Raw genomic sequence first — 17,184 nt, 5'->3', positions numbered from 1 at the left:
GATGTCAGAACAGCAGAGCTGCAGCATCACAGAAAGCAGAAACCACCGAGTGACAATGTGAAGCCAGCCGCCAGGCGGTCCTTTCTTTTTTTTAATTTTATTTTTTTTAATTATATTTTTTTCTTACCAGTTACATTTTATTAACTCTGTATCCCAGCCGTGTCCCACTCCCTCATTCCCTCCCAATCCCACCTTCCCTCCCTCATCTCCACTGTGCCCCTTTCCAAGTCCACTGATGGGGGGGACCTCCTCCCCATTCATCCGATCCTGTTTTATCAGGTATCTTCAGGACTGGCTTCGAAGCCCTCCTCTGTGGCCTAACAGGACTGCTCCTCTCTTGGGGGGTGGGGTCCTTTCAAAGACATTGGCCAAGCACAAGTCCTACCGGGAGTTTCGGTCTTTGCGTCTACGTAATGGTGATATCAGAAAGCACAACTCTCACTGTGACTCATGAGCTCTCTTTCATAAAGTGTCTACGGGGCCAGGGCGAAGGCTCAGCAGGTAGCGGCTATGGTCATAAAAGCCCGCCGACCCAAGTTCAACGCTCAGAGGCGGAAAGAGAGAGCCACCTCCACAAGACGGTCTGCTGACCAGCACGTTTGCACTGTGGCGATGCCTCTCCCATGTACAATACTCACTCACATACAGTAACAGCCATGTGTACTGTGGCCCCCGCACCCCCCCACACACCCACTACACAGTAAGACATCTGTGAGAAGAGCTTCAGACTAGAAGTGGAACCAGCCCAAGGGAGCAAGCAATGCATGTTCACAGAGCCACAGCATCTGAAATTTGTCCTGCTGGGTTTTGGTCTTGCTTTGATCCAATCTTTTCTCACTATGCACCGATTTCTCTCTCTCTCTTTTTATTTTAATTTTGGAGTGGGGACATGTATTCTGTGCTCTTGTATGCTGAGGATTGTCCTTGAAAAAAATAATAGTGAAATCTCAGTCCATTTTTCTCTCTCTTTTTTCTTCAGCTGTTCTTTGCTGAGTTGCCTTGCTTTCATCCCTAAAGCAGTGAAGCCAACTTACTGTAGAATGAGGCTTCTAAAACTGTAGCCAAGAGAAACCTATTTTCTTCACATGTTGTCTCGGATATCTGCCATAGTAACAGAACACAGACTAGCACAGGGTCTCGGCAGTTGTAATTATTTAAGATGACATCAAACTGAATTAGAGTCCTAACTACAATGCCTGATGCAAGAAAAGGACAGAGCTGGGGTTGGGATGTAGCTCAGTGGTAGAGAATTTGCCCAGGGGCTGGCAGTCTGGCTCAGCAGGTGAAAGCTCTTAAATCCACATGAAGGAAAGAACTGACCACTGCACGTTGTCCTCTTGCATCCACACAACCACATACAGCACATGCCCACACACACAGAGAAAGACGGAAAGGGTGAAAGGAGAGACAGACAAAATCAAAATGAGAATTTGCCTAGACTGTCAGGCCCCGAGTTTGATCCTCAGCCCTGCAAAAAGAGGAGGAAGGAGGGAGGATGGGGACAGATGTAAATGGAAGGAGGCTGTAGAGCAATGAGGACACCAAAGAAGAAGGTAAGCATACAGTGCAATACCAAGGATTGCCAGCGAGCACCCGGACAAGGGAGAGGCAAGGAAAGACACTTCCCAGGAGGCTCTAACGGATGCAAAGCTCTGCTCCTATTCCTGAGATAGGATTTCATTATGTAGCGACAGCTGGCCTCCAATAGTCTGTGTCTATCAGGCTGCTCTCGAAAGCATAGAGATCCACCCACCTCTGTCTCCAGAGTGCTACAATTAAAGGTGAGTGTCCGCCAAGCCTGTCCCTGCCCACATTTTGATCTCACACGTCTCACCCCCAGAACTACAAGAGAATCAATTTTTTTTTAAGCACTGGAAAATGTAAAACTATTTGTCTGTTTGTTTATTGGTGGGGTACATACGCATGGGCGGTCAAAGAACAACTTTTAGAAAGAGGTCCTCTTATAGGCCGAATAAGTTTTGGAAGACTGTTTTGTGGGTGGGTTGTGTTCTCCTTCCACTAGGAGTCCTGTCTGGTTAGAAGGTGCCCTCTTCAGCCTTCGTGGTGGCTGCTACTAGGAGTTTCAGCTAGAGCCCCCTCATATCCCTTCAGAGGCCTATTCTGACTTAGGTCTCTAGCTTGTCACAGAGATGCCCCCACCCACAATTCCTCTTTTCTCTGCAGGCCTTCTCTGCCCCCGCCCCCACCTTCCCCAGGTCTGGTCTCCACCCTTATTTCTCTCTGAGATCCCTCTTTTACCTTATTCCCTCCCTTCAACCACTACTTCTGTCTATTCTATTTCCCCCTCTGAGGGAAATTTAAGCATCCTCCCTTGGGTCCAACTTGTTACTGTTCTTCTTGGGGGTCTGTGCGTTGTAGTGTGTGTATCCTGTACTATATGGCTAAAATCCTCTCTATCATGAGTGTCTTCTGAGTCTGTGCCCTGCCTACAAGATCTTCAGGGACAAAGATAGAACGGATGGAGCAGAGATTGGGGAAATGCTCAACCAATGCCTGGCCCAAGCCAACACCCAACCCATGGAAGAGTGCCAAACCCTGACATGATTAATGATACTGTGCTATGCTTGCAGACAGGAGCCTGTCAGAGTTGTCCTCTGAGAGGCTCCACCCAGCAACAGTCTGAAGCAGATGCTGAGGCTCACAGCCAAACATTAGGTGAAGCGTAGGGAATCTAGTGGAAAAGTACGTGTGCAGGGGAGGGGAGGATAAAAGGACCTGGAGGTGACAGTAGCTCCACAAGAAGAGCAGCAGAGCCAACTAACCATGGCCCGGAGGGGCCTGTGGAGTCTGAAGCACCAACCAAAGACCATGCGTAGCTTGGATCTAGGTCCCCTATATATATGTAGCCAACGAGCAGCTCAAGCTTCATGTGGGTTCACTAGTAAGGGGAGCATGGGCTGTCTCTGACTTGAACTCTGTTGCCTGCTTTTTGATCACTTCTCCCTGATGGGACTGCCTAACCCAGGCCACAGGGGAAGAGGACAAACTCAGTCCTCATGAGATTTGATGAGCTGGGGTGGGCGGGTAGGGGGGCTCCCCTTTTCTGAGGAATAGGAGAGGGGGATGGAGGAGGGAGGATGGGTCTGGGAGAAGAAGAGGGAAGGGTCTAAGACTGGGATGTAAAGTGAATTAATTAATTAATTTTTAAAAAGAAGTAGGTCCTCTCCTTCCACCTGTTGAGGCAGCTCTCTCTTATCTGAGGTGTGCTTCAGGGTAGCTAGCCCAAAGCTTCCAGCTGATTCTTCTTGTACATCTGTATAGAAATTCTGGGATGTATCCAGCTTTCTACATAGCTTCTGGGCTTCCGAGATCCCATTTCGGGATCGTCATCAGGCGAACTCTTGAGTGCTGAGTGATCTCCTCAGTCCCTATAACCACGAAATTTTATTGTTCGTGTTTTATTGTTTGCTTCTATAAAGAGAGAATAATTATACATATTTTGGGCATGGAGGGTGGGGTCTCACTATGTACCCCTGGCTGGTCTTGAACTAGCTATGTAGACCAAACTGGTCTCTCACTCACAGAGATTCACTTGCCTGTTCCTCCAGAGATGCCACCATGCCTGACCTAACCAGTTATGTATTTTAAAGAAAAATGCTCTTTAGTATACTTAAAATATAGTCATTTAGTGATCCACACTTTAAAGGAATGAGACATTATTGGGAAACTGCCTAAATCAAGTTACAGAAAAAAAATAATTGCTAATTATTCTAAAATGTTCCACTGTTCAAGATTCACATTCAGTACAAATAATCTCAGGGCAATGCACCGTTCTTGTACAGGAAACTTGCAGAAGTACACTAGCTGAGGAATACGATCTCTTCCACTGTTTCTCGCCACATTTGAAAACTTCTGCTTCTCATTAAACTAGTGGTGATTTAGATCTCCTAGAATCACTAAGATCAGGTATCATTTTGAACAAAATTTCCTCTTTCTGTTCCCTAGAAACGACATATAAAACCCTAAGCATGGGAAAGTTCAGTTTGCCATTTATTTACAGTCTTTATCAAGCAAATAATATTCATATTTTGAATTATGCAAATAAGCATTTACATGATAAATCGTAATTGCTCTCAGACAGCTGTTTATAATTGGGTAAATGAGACACACTTTTAAATTGTCTAAATACATACTTACCCATGTTTACATATTTATACACTAGACTGTTAACTGTTCTGAATCAGCTGTTATCATCCATTGTGTCTTTACTCGGTTCAAGGGGAAAAAACTTTTTGAGTACAAATGGCAAGAACCCATTGATCTTGCTCTGAGAGTCAAAGGATTGCCTTTTCTTTCAAAGGCTTGCTCTCTCTCTGATCTTCCTGTGGCATTCCACAGTACCTTAAGCAGGAAGTGGTTTTATACTGTCCTGTTGAGTGGGAAATTAATCCACATTTATCTTCGTACCTGATTAGATTCACTAGGTCAACACACAGATATACTTCTTCATGATGCTGTGCTTTAACATCTGAAACAGCCTGTTTGCCTTATATTCAGTTGTTTGTTTGTTTCTTGAGACAGGGTTTCTGTCCTGACTATTTTGGAATCCGCTCTGCAGACCAGGCTGGCCTTGAACTCAGAGATCCACCAGCCTCTGCCCACCTAATACAGAGATTAAAGGCCTTTGCCGGCTCTGCCCAGCTCAGTAATTTATTTTTATACTAACAACCCTCTCTCAAGAATGAAGAACATTTTTTGAGACTAGGAAATAAGTACAGAGCAGAGTGTCTGAAGAGGCTTAAAAATATAGTAAGGAAGAGGAGAATTAACACATTTGAAATACTCAAGGAGCAACTCAGAGGAAAACACCTTTGACAATAAGAATGAGGTAGAACGCGTGTCCTGGGTTTTGAGGGCAGGCCAGCAGGGAGCTGACTTCTCACTGCAGAGCTGACTTTCCAGCCTCTGGAAAGCAGGCAGAAAGGCGGGGGAAGGAAAAAGGTTCCTCTCAGTTCATTTGCATGTCTTCCAGGAAAAGCAGTGTGAGCAAAGACAGTCTTCCTCTTCTTAATTGTACCCAGTGTGAAAAAAAAATAAAAAAATAAAAATAAAGCCTTCCCTGGAGCCCCTTTAATCATAAGATTAATAAATGCAATAATGCATTTCCTTTGCTTTTCTAAAGCAATCGGTAATTGATCCTTTCTAATATTCTTATTTCTAATTCATATGAGTATTCTACTTCATATGCACTAAAGAGAAAGGACTTTACTACAAGATGTCGTGCGTGAATCAGGAGGATGTAAATGCTACTTCAGTGCTTCACACACTAGAAAGCGTACATCCTGAAACGCAGAGATCCTGGGGCAGAGGGGTTTGGGGAGTGGTGACCTGAGGCAGCTGCAGAGGCACCTGACAGTGGAAACGTAGCTCTAGCTCCCCTTCTTGCTGAAACCAGGTAAGAGCCTGGGTACAACTTTGCTACCCAAGAAACAAGGCCTAGAATTGAACACTTGAAAATGGAGGGTATGGGCAGCATTGCTAAGTTTAAGAAATCTCTTCCAGAGGAGGCGTTTGTCTTATTGCTAGGGGAAGAAAGGCTGTTCTGGGCTCACAGTGTAGGGAAAGCTTAAGTGGAAAGAACCATAGGCTAGAGAAATCTGAGTTCCTGGTGCTCCTGAAATACTGGTCCAATCATCCTCATTCTCTCTTTCTCTCTTTCTCTCTCTCTCTCTCTCTCTCTCTCTCTCTCTCTCTCTCTTTCATACACATTCTCGTGTGTGTGTGTGTGTGTGTGTGTGTGTGTGTGTGTGTGTATGTGTATGTGTGTGAGTGTGTGTTTCTGGAAAGGAAGGGCTAAGATAAATTTTTTTTCAGTTATATGACTGATGAACCTAAACTTATCACAGGACAATATGAGAATAAAACTCAATTTTTTCTTATATATCCCACTTTCCCAAATCCATTAGTATAATAACAACAATTATATAAATGCTTATTTATATAATTAAAATTTATACAACAGTAATAACAGCACAATTAATAGGGTAAGGTTACCGAGTGTGGGGAAGCCTGTGCCTGGCATTTTTTCACAGTTCCTCATTAATAATCAGAACACCTGTATGAACGAACTATCACCTCCACCTCATATGTAAAGAAACTGGTGTGATGTTCGACTTGAAGCCGGCCGTATTGTGTGACGCAGATTTTAAACCTGCGTCTAGTCTGTCTATGTGATTCCAAAATGTGTCGGATATTAGAAAGAAAACTCAGATTGCCTGGTCTGGGTTTGACTACATTAGTCTTAGTGCTGGTTCATTCCCTGTGTTCATGAGTTACATGAGTTATATTTGTGGATTACTACTCAAAATTCTACCTCAGGGGAGACTGGTATGCTAGTGATAATAAAGCCATGTGGGTGGCCGCCTCGCGGTGGGGTACAGGGGTTGTATATTTGTGTAATTCAATTGACTCTAGTCTAGTTAGTGCTCATCAGTCTCGTTAACAGGCTTCATTTTCTCCAAGAATGTGACAGCTGGCCACAGCAGCCAGCAAATGGACCTATTGATATTTTTGTTGTGCTTGGAAGAAAAAAAAATCGTCTGTGGATACAATGTAGCATGCAATGAGACAATTTTCTGTCCATCCTGATAGGACTCTGGGTGGCTCCAGATAGGTCTCTGTCAGCCTCCAGAATTGGCTGGAATCCCCTTGGGTGGTCTCCCAAACCCATTGTGCACGTGGGGCTTTCTGCCTGTTGACACTGGGGGCGTGCCTCACCTTCCCTTTGTTTCATCCCTGACTTAAGACTCATTTGTTCTCCGTGGCTTTTAACTGATTTTCAATCTACGTTCATTGCTAAAGAGATTTAACTTTAAAACTGCACCTTCTAAAGGGGCTTCTGTGCCACCCAATTAGCATTGGAAGGGACTAAGCTGTTTGGAAACAAATACAACTTAGATCACGTGAAACCACACTCCGCTGGTCACTGAGATGCTCACAAAACCACCACGGGATTCCAAGGTACTAGCTGCCGTGCCCTGCACCGACTTTTAAGATATGCAGGCCCCAGGCCCCTCTGAGCAAAACCGCAAAGCCATCTCTCTGCTTCCTGGAGGGGAATGTGCTCCATAATGTTCAGCGTGCCTCTCCACTGCCTTCTCTTTCCTACCTTCCAGCTGGGAAAGCTAGGCCAGGCTAGCTTTTCCAGGTCACCAGACTGCACAGGTGCCCACTCTCCTGCCTTCTCCTTCCTCTTCCAGTCACTCTGCCACCAGAATTTCCATTTACACAACTGCCTCACATCAGTTAGGAACACTACCCCTAGCCCATCCTTGGCTGCCCTTAGGGACAGCTTTCTGATGGGGCCATCAGGATTTGCTATGACTTTTCTAGGAGTTGAATAATAGTAATAAAAATCGCAATAGCAACAAAAACTGAATCATGGATAGGGAAACTTGAGTGCTTTTATTATTATCTATTAAGCAAATTATTAAAATTCCTGGAACAAGAGTAGTGTTTATTTTATCCTTATGGAAAAAACCAGAAGGGCCAACTTAACAGGGAAGGCTTGCTGACGATGCCTTATGACTTCTGGGAGTTCTAACTTCCGGGCTGCTGCAAGCTTCTTTGATGGGAGACCATTTTGTAAAGTAATAAGAAAAAGAATGCCTAACTTCAGGCCCATGTCGTATTTGATTGTTTTCCTTCTAAAGTTGCTTTGGAGCCCAGTCCTCTGGCTTAACGGGAACAATTCAGCATAAAAGGTGGATTTATTAAAAGGAATGGCTAGTTCTCAGCAATCACTTTTCACTGTGCTCTGGTAGTTCGGTCAAGAACAACACACTCTGACACAATCCCTGATACACAGGCATTTTTGCTACCCTTCTTTTGTGGCTCCCAAAGTCCTCATGAATGAGGTCAGGATTGAGAGTAGTTTCAGGAACACAGAAAATATCAATTACCAAATAAGCTGTCTGATCCTAAAGCAGAAGTATACTCTACTGTCACTGTTTTTCTCCCTTGACTCTCTAAGTCACCTGAGCTCTTGCGGAATCACCAACCCCAGAAATGACAAATGGCTGAGAGGGGAGACAGCTGCTCTTCAGCAGGTAAAAGCTCTTCCGTTCAAACGAGACAGGATAGAGTACCCTTACAGAGGGACCTTGTCTGCTCCTTTTTGAAAATATTTCCTTACTGTGTATGACTTTCAGAACAATCAATGAGTTTGTTCTCGTTTCTTTTCTGTGTGTAATCAATCATATTGTTGCTTTCTTTGTGGTGTTTACATTTAAAAACATAAGCTTTTGACTTTGTTCAAATAACAAAGTCAAAACCAAAGAAGCATCTATAATGCAAATTGCTCAGGTCTACTCCTGCTTCCACTGACCAAAAGAACAATTATGTTTGTATTACAGATCCAAACTGTGTATCTCCTGATGCTGCAGCCACCTGGGAACAAAGTGAGGCGCCGTAGTCAAATGAGCACTCAAGACACACTGCTCAAAGATGAACGTGTCAATCACTGATCCTTATTACCTTTTTTTCATGGACACCATGGCAGAGAAAAGCTGGAAGGAGAGTGGCTGAAAAATCCTAGGGGAGAAACCTAAAGTTAGTTTTAAGTTAAATGAGAACTCACCAAGAAAATGGAGTAGAAGAAAAAAAAAAGGAACAATTTCTAAGTTTTCTAAGTAAGTGCTTTCTCATTCCTCAGGTTCCAGATGACAAAGCAAAATGTGATGTCTTTTTTTTTCTTTCTTTTTTTTTTTTTTTTTGAGGCAGGGTTTCTCTGTGTAGCCTTGGCTGTCCAGATTGTCCTTGAGCTCACGGAGTTCTACCTGCCTCTGACTCCCTGAATGCTGGGATCACAGGCATGCATCACTGTGCCCGCTGAAATGTTATGTCTTACAGATAACCCAGTAGTATTTAAGGAGGGAGCTGTTATACAGGCAACACATTCAGGAGAAAAAAAAAAAAACTCTAAGCTTTTATGTATTTTTAATTAAAGCTCAAATCAATTCAGAAAATACAATTATATATTAATGATAAATTTATTATCTTAGAGGTAATAAAACTATTGTTTTTTTAAAGCCATCTGTAAAAACTCTTGTTTTACCAGATGTAAAAACTGTATGAAATATGTAGTACATATATTTTAGAATCTGGGAGAATATGCTTAGATCAAGTAATTTCTGAGTTATTTCCTAACTGGAATAAGTCCCATTTACAATTGTCTTAGGGGTGGTTTTGTCGTTGATGGTGATGATGGATTTTTTTGTTTGTTTGTTGTGTTTTGTTTGTTTGTCTATTTATTTATTTATTTATTTATTCATTGGGTTCAAGGAAAGACAAACAGAAGCAATAATTTTCTCAAGGTGTTCTAAATACCTTTCTTCATCCCTGCCACTGATAAAGCTAAACCTAAAATGCTTAGCCTTTAGCCTTGTCATTTGTGTATTTGCCTGTGAGCTCAGGAGGCAGTTTCCATGGCAAGCTCCCCATGCACAGAAGCAGGGTAAGTGGAATGTCTCTTCCAAGGAGCGACTTTTCACTGACAGTGATAAAGGCCAAGAGCCTCCTTCACACAAATGATTGAAAAACAGAACACGAAGGACATTTTTATTTTGTGTTGTTTCCTTTGTGTGGTATGTGACTTCAGTGTAAACACCCATTTAATCATGAACACAAAGGCAGCCACCTTTGCTGGGCAAGGGGTTCCCAGAGCTGCAGGAAAACAGATAGAGAGTTATTTTTGTTTTGTTTTGTTTTCGTTTTGTTGCTGGACATTTCTCCAGGCTGTCATTTCAGGTTCCTGTTGAACACTTTCCCACCTTACCCTGGATGAGGAAAATTATTTTTCCAAAGGACAATTTTAAAAAGTAAACTAAATAGCACAACTAGAGAGAGTTTGAAAGCTAAAGTTTTTCTAATGTAGTTGATTTTTGGAAACATAAAAACTCAGGGGAAAAAGAGCACTGTCATGGGGAATCTTCTGCTTTCCTCCTCAGAGCCCATTGCATCAGACGGTGCCTGGAGTTTACAGTGAAGACTTACTCTCCTTTTACACGCATACACCACTCTTCCTAACACTGGGTGTTAGAGAGGCCCCTTTTATTTAGGTTCTCTTTATCCTCCAACCAATTTCTTCTTCAACTCTGGGACTACCACAGCCTGTTTGTCTTCAAGGCTTTCCTCAAGCTCCAATTCTTCTAGATAATCTATCCTGACTCAGGATGAGTTACACGTGTGAGGACACAGTGAAGACACAGTGAAGCATTCTCAAATGTTCAATACCTAAAGTGACATTCTTATTAGTGCTGTCAAAATTGAATCATCTGAATTTATTTAAATATTTGTTAAAGATACACTTATATTTATATCTTTAACAAAGTACCTTTAACAAAAAAAAAAGATGAAACAAAAATAAGAATTTTGGATCTAGACAAATAACATTTGGCATATTACTTCTCTACATTATGTAATTATTTTGATTCTGACCAGGTAATAACAAATACGTTCATGCCACTGGAAGGCATGAAAAGATCAAAATAGTTATAAAAATAAACCAGTTTTAAAAATCAAAATTTACTTGTTGGTTTTTTTAGGAAGTAGAGTGCAGGAGTATTTAATTTAAAACAGTTTTAAATTTACAGAACCATTTTACATATATAGACATATATAGACATACATTCATGCATAGTGTCTACTTAATCTACTAGATGAGCATGAGAAAAAAAGAAACAGTTCCCCCCCCCAGACCTAAAACAACAGCAATAGAAAAGCCTTAATTTAAATGAGCTAACATAGAGCATATCTTATCTTGTCACTTGATGCTAAGTAACAAAATCTAACACCAGTTTCAAAGATGGAGCAAACTCCCAGCCTATTGGTGGCCACTGCCTTTTGTCACCTGTTTATATGTCATCAACATGGCTAGGAAAGAACTGGAGCCAGGCTGAGCACATGGCCAAGCAATAGATTAGCCATTCCTTCTCTCTTATTTGCAGGGCTAGAAACTGAGCTTAGGACCTTAATACCCAAGACAATCAGTGTAACTGAACCACACCTCCAGCCCATGTCCACATTGATGCTTATCATCACCAGAATCACCTGTTAATCACCTAAAGGTTTCCTACTTTCCATTGGCAGTAAGCATCATCAGGGATGAGCATCTTTGGGCAAAGCGTGAAAGGATGATTAATGTGGACGGCTTAAACACTCTCACCATACCAGACCCCAAGAATTAAAATTTAATCCAGTTGGGATGTACTAGACCCAACTGCAGGGGAACAAACCTTCACAGTTAAGTAACAATACTCTGGTCTGCCGCATCGCAGACTGGAACACCAACCAGGATTTGAAAACCTGGAGAGAGTGCCCCATAAGGGAGATGGTAACTTATAATTCTAAGAATGTTTGTGTGCAGGGGGTGAGGAGGGATACATAGAGGTCTATTTTTACTACGCAAAACAAGGATGGCTGTTTCCACTCTTCTCCTACTGGCCCAGTATCCAAATAATAGTTTACTCTCAAGTCTCTGAGATGGAAGAGACGCTGATGAAGAGAGCCCCTTCCTGTAAGGATTGCCCTCTCTTCTCCACTTTTTTCAGAAGGCCTAGTTTGCATGGAACAACCTCCTGATTGTCATCCAGTGCCCCATCTGGGAAAAAGAATGGACGTAAAGTTTCAGAATTGAACTGGGAAGAAGGGAGTGTTCAAGGATGTCTTTAAGCAGGGAGATTACCGGGCTCTGCATGACCAAGAGGTGTGGGATTTCCCGGGACAAACACCTGCACACAGGACCCCAGAAACACTGCTCTGAGGCCAAAGAATACGAAGCCAGAAGCGTCATTAGTAAGTTCCCTCTCAGAACACAACTGCTGCATAGGGGGTGGATCTCTGCTTGGCCGCTAAATACTAAGAGTAAAAGCAAATATTTGATGCTGAAGAGCCCTTAAGAGCTGAAGCGTGTCATTTACTTATTTCCACACATCGGTGTGGTCTTAGGATGTTAAATAGATTAAAAGGCTAAGAGAGGTCAGTCCTTCCAAGGAAGACCCTTCCTTGTCCTTTCCCTAACTTGGCTCTTCCCAAAATTATTAAATGCCCTGCGCTAGTCCTCTGGAGCATCCTTCACAAACTGAAAGGCTGACACGTCCACTCCTAGAATGTCCTGTACAGGGTGGAATGAGAGTCTCCTCAGAACACATCGTAATATAGATGGGACAGAGAGAGTTTGAGCTGAAGGAGATTCTCAAAGTGCGAGTCTGAGAAATCAGCATTATCTCCTCCTAGTCTTGGGAGGGAGGAGGAGAAGGTGCGGAGGGAGGAGGCAGAGAGAGAGAGAGAGAGAGAAAGAGAACCTCAAGAGTGACAACAGGCAGAGCTAGGGTGCACAGGGGTTTCCAGGCCTCAGCTGTCTCACCTGGCCTGGCCTCCAAGTTCAGGGGGTCTTGGAATCTATACTAAGGCTTCCCTAGAACCCTACCATCTCTTGCCAACCTCTGGCTCCTGCCTGGGTCTTCATCGCAGAGAGGTCCTCACAGTGAATCAGTTTAATCTTATTTAAAAAGACATAACTAATAAATCTATTGCCAGGGCCACAGAAAGACGGCCAGCAGAGTCGATCGATCTCCCAATCCCATTGAATCCCATTGAAAACCATGACAACACCGGACAAGGTCCGATTTATCCCAGCGAGCTAAAGCGCATTGTGAGCAGACGTCAATCACGCATTATTCCTGACTGAACGAATGCAAAATCTTTGCTGGAACAAATGCTTCCTACAGGTCCGGGCGTCCCAGCTCCATTTCCCCTTTGTTTGCAGCCTAGCAGTTGGCCTGTAGTGGGCTAGCCTCCGCCCGACCACCCAGCGAGCGGTGCAGCCAGGCACCGCAGGCACGCTTGGTAGGACCGCAGCTGGGTAGGGCGGACAGGCTGGGTGGAGCCGAGGGCGCCAGGTCTTTGTCAGGTTCGAACTCAGCCCCAGAGGAGACAGGTTTTGGGGTACGGCAGCCCAAACGCAGCTCTCATCCCTAAAATTTAGAAAGCAGACACGCGAAGCACTAGCTGGAAGGAAAGAGACCTCACTGAGGCGCTAGACTGAAGCCTGAGCAAGGCTGGGGCAACAGAACGCGCCCCCTCCTACCGGACCCCGCTTGATACAGGAGCCTTCCGTGAGGACCGTTCATCTGTGTGGCCTTGGGGAGTAAAGGATCTGGGAGGAATCTCCTGCCCGGCTCCTATGTTTTGGGCAAGCCTGGTGCTAATTCTGCCTATCCGCCCATTCTGAAGCCAGGCGGGCACCTGGGTTGTGCTCTGCTACACCGCCAGCAGCGGGCCCCACAGATTGCCCCTTCCTCTGCTGCTAGCTCAGAAACCGGTACTGACTTGGGGGTCGTGGGGCTGAAGGGCAGGGAGGACGCCAGAGTAACCCAGAGTAACGGCAGAGTGATACCAAGGAAGACTGAACGCTTAGGTAGGCCGCTAGAAAACGCTGCCTACCACCCGTGGTCCTCGAACGGAGGAGCTCGGCCACAAAGGCCCAGACTCAGGATCCACTGAGGACAGGACGGGATGGACGTTTTTACCTGGGTGTTTGCTGCCTCCGTTTAGTCGGTCTTGGAGAGACAGGCACCTGCCCCGGGCTCCGCCACCCTCTCCCAACCCTTTCAGACTGTGTGTGGGGTGTTGTGGAGGGTGTGAGGAGGTTCCGGCAAAACCTGTACCAAACCCGGACAGCCAGAAAGACCGGGCCACCCTCTGCCCTCCAAGAGGTGCTACAGCGGTCGGGGAAAGGGGTGGGCAAGGGGAGTAAGCGCGCCGGTTTCACACAGTGTTGTAAATCATTTTCCAAACAATCGGGAGAAACCACCATTCCAGAAAACAAGCTCCGGAATAAAACAAACAGGGGCTAAGCCGCCCCACCCTCCTTCCCAGCCCCACCACCCCAGCCTGGCCGCACAGCAGCAGAGAGGAGGAGGAAGTTGGGGCTCGTTTGGGAGGACCGTGGTCACTGTCCGCCACCCAAGATGTTATTCACCGCCAACAATCCCCATTATCTGTCCGCACTCCGGCCTGATCAGACAATCGCTAACGCCGAGGGCTGCTTCCTGCGACCTCTGGGAGGTGACAGTGCAAAGGGGCGGGGCGGGAAAGGATAGGGCACTTTCCGGACTTGCCCCGGCTCCCTCCAGCACTCATTCGGGTACTTAACGCCCTAGACACCGGGACCTCGGCTTTCACAGCCCACTGAGCGGCGGGGGGTGGGGGCTGTTTATATAAGTCGGGGTCCCTCCGCCAAGGCGCCGGCACCCCTGAAGCCAGCGCATGGCGAGAGCCTCCCGTTCCCACCCTTAGGAGCGGGGTCGGCAGCCACCCTCGGCTTCCCAGCCTGCCCCGTCCCCCTCCTCCGTCCCCTCAGCGGCATGGCCACTCCGGGACGCCTGGGCTTCACGGTGCGCAGCCTCCTGAACTTACCTGAGCAGGACGCGCAGCCCCGGGGGCGGAGCGAGCCCCAGAGCCGTGCGCCTCGGCCCGCCGCCTGGCTGGAGCCGGAGCGAAGCCGCTACCCCTGTGAGTGAGCCCGGACCGCTGCGGGGCGGAGGGGGGAGAGGGGAGCCACCGGGGTTCGGGGCCAGGCCGTGGAGGCCCTAACCCAGAGTCAGGCTTCCCCGGCTGGAGCAAGCGCGAAGCCCTGTAGTCCTCACCCCGCCGAGTGGGGCGTTCGGTCCGCGCATCCTGAGAGCGGACAGATCCGTGCACACCGACTGCCGAGGACGTTAGGGGCCCTTGGCGTCTTGAGATCCCTAAGGGTCGGAGTATTTGAGGGTTTAAAATACCTCCTTCCCGTATCCCAGGGCTTTGGAAACGGTCAGAATAGAGGGGGCCCGTATCGGTGACCCACCTTGCGGGGCATCTGGTCTGCCAGCTCAGCTTCCGGGACAGCATCTCAGTCCTGGTGATTACTGTTCGCAGGACGGGTGGGGTCCTAGAGGGCAGGGGACAGGTATCCAGACGTAAGCCTAGCAAAGGACGTTGCTCTCAAAGCCCAGGGCCGGGGAATGGGGCTGGGGGCGGGTGGAAGGCAGGCCCAGCCCTCCCAGAGGCCGACCCCTCACCAGGCTCTGCTCTGTGGTTCCCAGCCTCCGACGAGGGCGGCCTGGAGAGCAGCCTCGCAGACTCGTCGCGGCTGGCTTCCCCGGGGCCCGCGTCCCCGGGCTCCGACGCGGAGAGGAGGAGGAAGCGGCGGGTGCTGTTCTCCAAGGCGCAGACCCTGGAGCTGGAGCGGCGCTTCCGGCAGCAGCGCTACCTGTCGGCGCCGGAGCGCGAGCAGCTGGCTCGGCTGCTGCGCCTCACGCCCACGCAGGTCAAGATCTGGTTCCAGAACCATCGCTACAAGCTGAAGCGCGGCCGGGCGCCGGGGGTCGCCGAGTTGTCGGACGTGGCGACGCCGGCTGATCCGCTCGCAGCTCCCGGACTGCTGCGCCGCGTGGTGGTGCCCGTGCTGATGCCCGACGGGCCGCCGAGCAGCGGTGAGGGGACCGCTGCGCTGGCCCAGGACAAGCGCGGCGGACGCCTGGCCACCGCGTGCCCACTGCCCGGCTACGCCGCCTTCGGGCCGGGCTCGGCGCTGGGGTTCTTCCCTGCCTGCCAGCACTTAGCGCCCCCGGCTCTGGTCTCCTGGAACTGGTGAGGCTGCCGCCGGGTGCCCGGAGCCAGCCTGGATTGGGGCCCTGCGGTCGGCCCGGAGCGAGCAGGCGGTCCTCTCGGGACCCTGGAGTCCTTTCTGCGCCCTGCGCCCTGCGCCCCGCGCCCCTGGCTTTCCCTAACCAGCATTCGCAAAGACGCGCAGGAGACTCTCTCCAAGACTCCCTCCCGGTTGCTCCCCCACCGCAGATCCCAGAGCTAGATTTTATTTCTTGAGCCTTATTTGTATATTTTTTAATAGCGAGCTGTATGAAGCGACTTATTTTTTAAAAAAAAGAAATAGAGTGTTCTCCGCCTTGATTTGTGGTGCTAGAATATAATGCTGGGGGTTGGGTTCCTGGCGCTCCCGCCACTAAAGGAATGGGCATTGGTTTCCTGTGACCGAGCTGGGGAACCCGTGGTGGGCTCCTGGCCACTGAGGCTCACCACCCGTTGGTTAGGTGGTAGATCGGAATGACGTCCCGGCAAAGCTTTGGGAAGGAAAGGGAGCTGAGGGAGGCGACTGCGGCGACTCTGGGTGGCCTCTCTGCAGAGTGAAGCTGGTACTTTTTTAGGCTCTGGTTTAAACGCTAAAAGTGAATCCTGCCTGGCAAACACGGTCCTAAGCTCAAGGCTGTTGCTAAAGCTTGGGGACAGAGGAGCTGGGAACCAAGGAACTTGGAACCTACAGTTAAGCTCGTGTGCGCTTCGACCTCCTGTCATTTTTCTGCCTACTCTACCAAGCAGTACCTGGCAGTGACAGGATGGGGAGGGTAGTGAAGAAATGAAAAGGCCACAGGAGCGGCTGGGGCTGGGTACGGCTTCCAGCCAACCCTATGGAAAGAGGACTACCTTGGAGATTAGGTAATGCTGTGTTGGGGGTGACCAGCTACTAAGAGCCCTGTTCCCAGAGCGTAGGTGAAGGGATCTCCTTCCCATTCCAGGCCTCGGTTTGCACCTGCTCTTTGCCTGAGCATGTAGGGAAGGAGGACCACCAGTGCAGGAACTCCCGGAAGCGAAGACCTTCTTTCTGGGAACCCGCTCCAGGAGGAGGGGTGCCCAGCAGGTCCAGGAACAGGCAGAAGGCCCATGATGAAGTCTGAAGAACAGCCATTGGGCTAGACAGGGGTCCTAGCTTTCTTACCCAGGGAGGAAGAAGAGTACCAGGCAAGGCTGTCACCTGGGATGGGGGAGGGTGGCCGGTGCTTGGGGCCTCAGCTGCCTGCCACCTTGTCTTCCATATGGATGTGGCTATCTTGGAAGAATCTCCATCCTTAAACCTCCTTTTGTGTTAGATACTGAAAAAGGCATTGTCAGGCCTAAAAAGGACCTAGACAAAATCCGCACTGTTTCAATTCAGAACTCTGTTTAATCAGTCTCCGGAAACAATACAGTGGGTGTTAGGCGGGACAATGGTATCTTTTAAAACCTTGTGGCCTTCAGGAAGACAAAGGGCTTGAATTTTATGGGCTTACAACTTCAGTTAGAACAGTGCCAGTGTGCGTGGGAGATTATCAAATTTGTATCATAAAACCC

General features: G+C 47.7%; 1 protein-coding gene across 1 annotated transcript; it reads left to right on the top strand.

The window, feature by feature from the left end:
* The first annotated feature begins 14,084 nt into the window (after window positions 1–14,084).
* Nkx2-8 (NK2 homeobox 8) lies at window positions 14,085–15,958 on the top strand. Its single transcript, XM_021627179.2, has 2 exons — window positions 14,085–14,535; window positions 15,105–15,958. Exons 1-2 carry the CDS (start codon window positions 14,388–14,390, stop codon window positions 15,653–15,655), a joined length of 699 nt encoding a protein of 232 aa, XP_021482854.1. The 5' UTR covers window positions 14,085–14,387; the 3' UTR covers window positions 15,656–15,958.
* The last annotated feature ends 1,226 nt before the right edge of the window (window positions 15,959–17,184 follow it).

This window comes from Meriones unguiculatus, chromosome 7 (assembly GCF_030254825.1).
Source record: "Meriones unguiculatus strain TT.TT164.6M chromosome 7, Bangor_MerUng_6.1, whole genome shotgun sequence".
Lineage (NCBI taxonomy): Eukaryota > Metazoa > Chordata > Mammalia > Rodentia > Muridae > Meriones > Meriones unguiculatus.
Note: the sequence above shows the minus strand (reverse complement) of the source record. Positions and strands in the feature narration are given on the sequence as shown.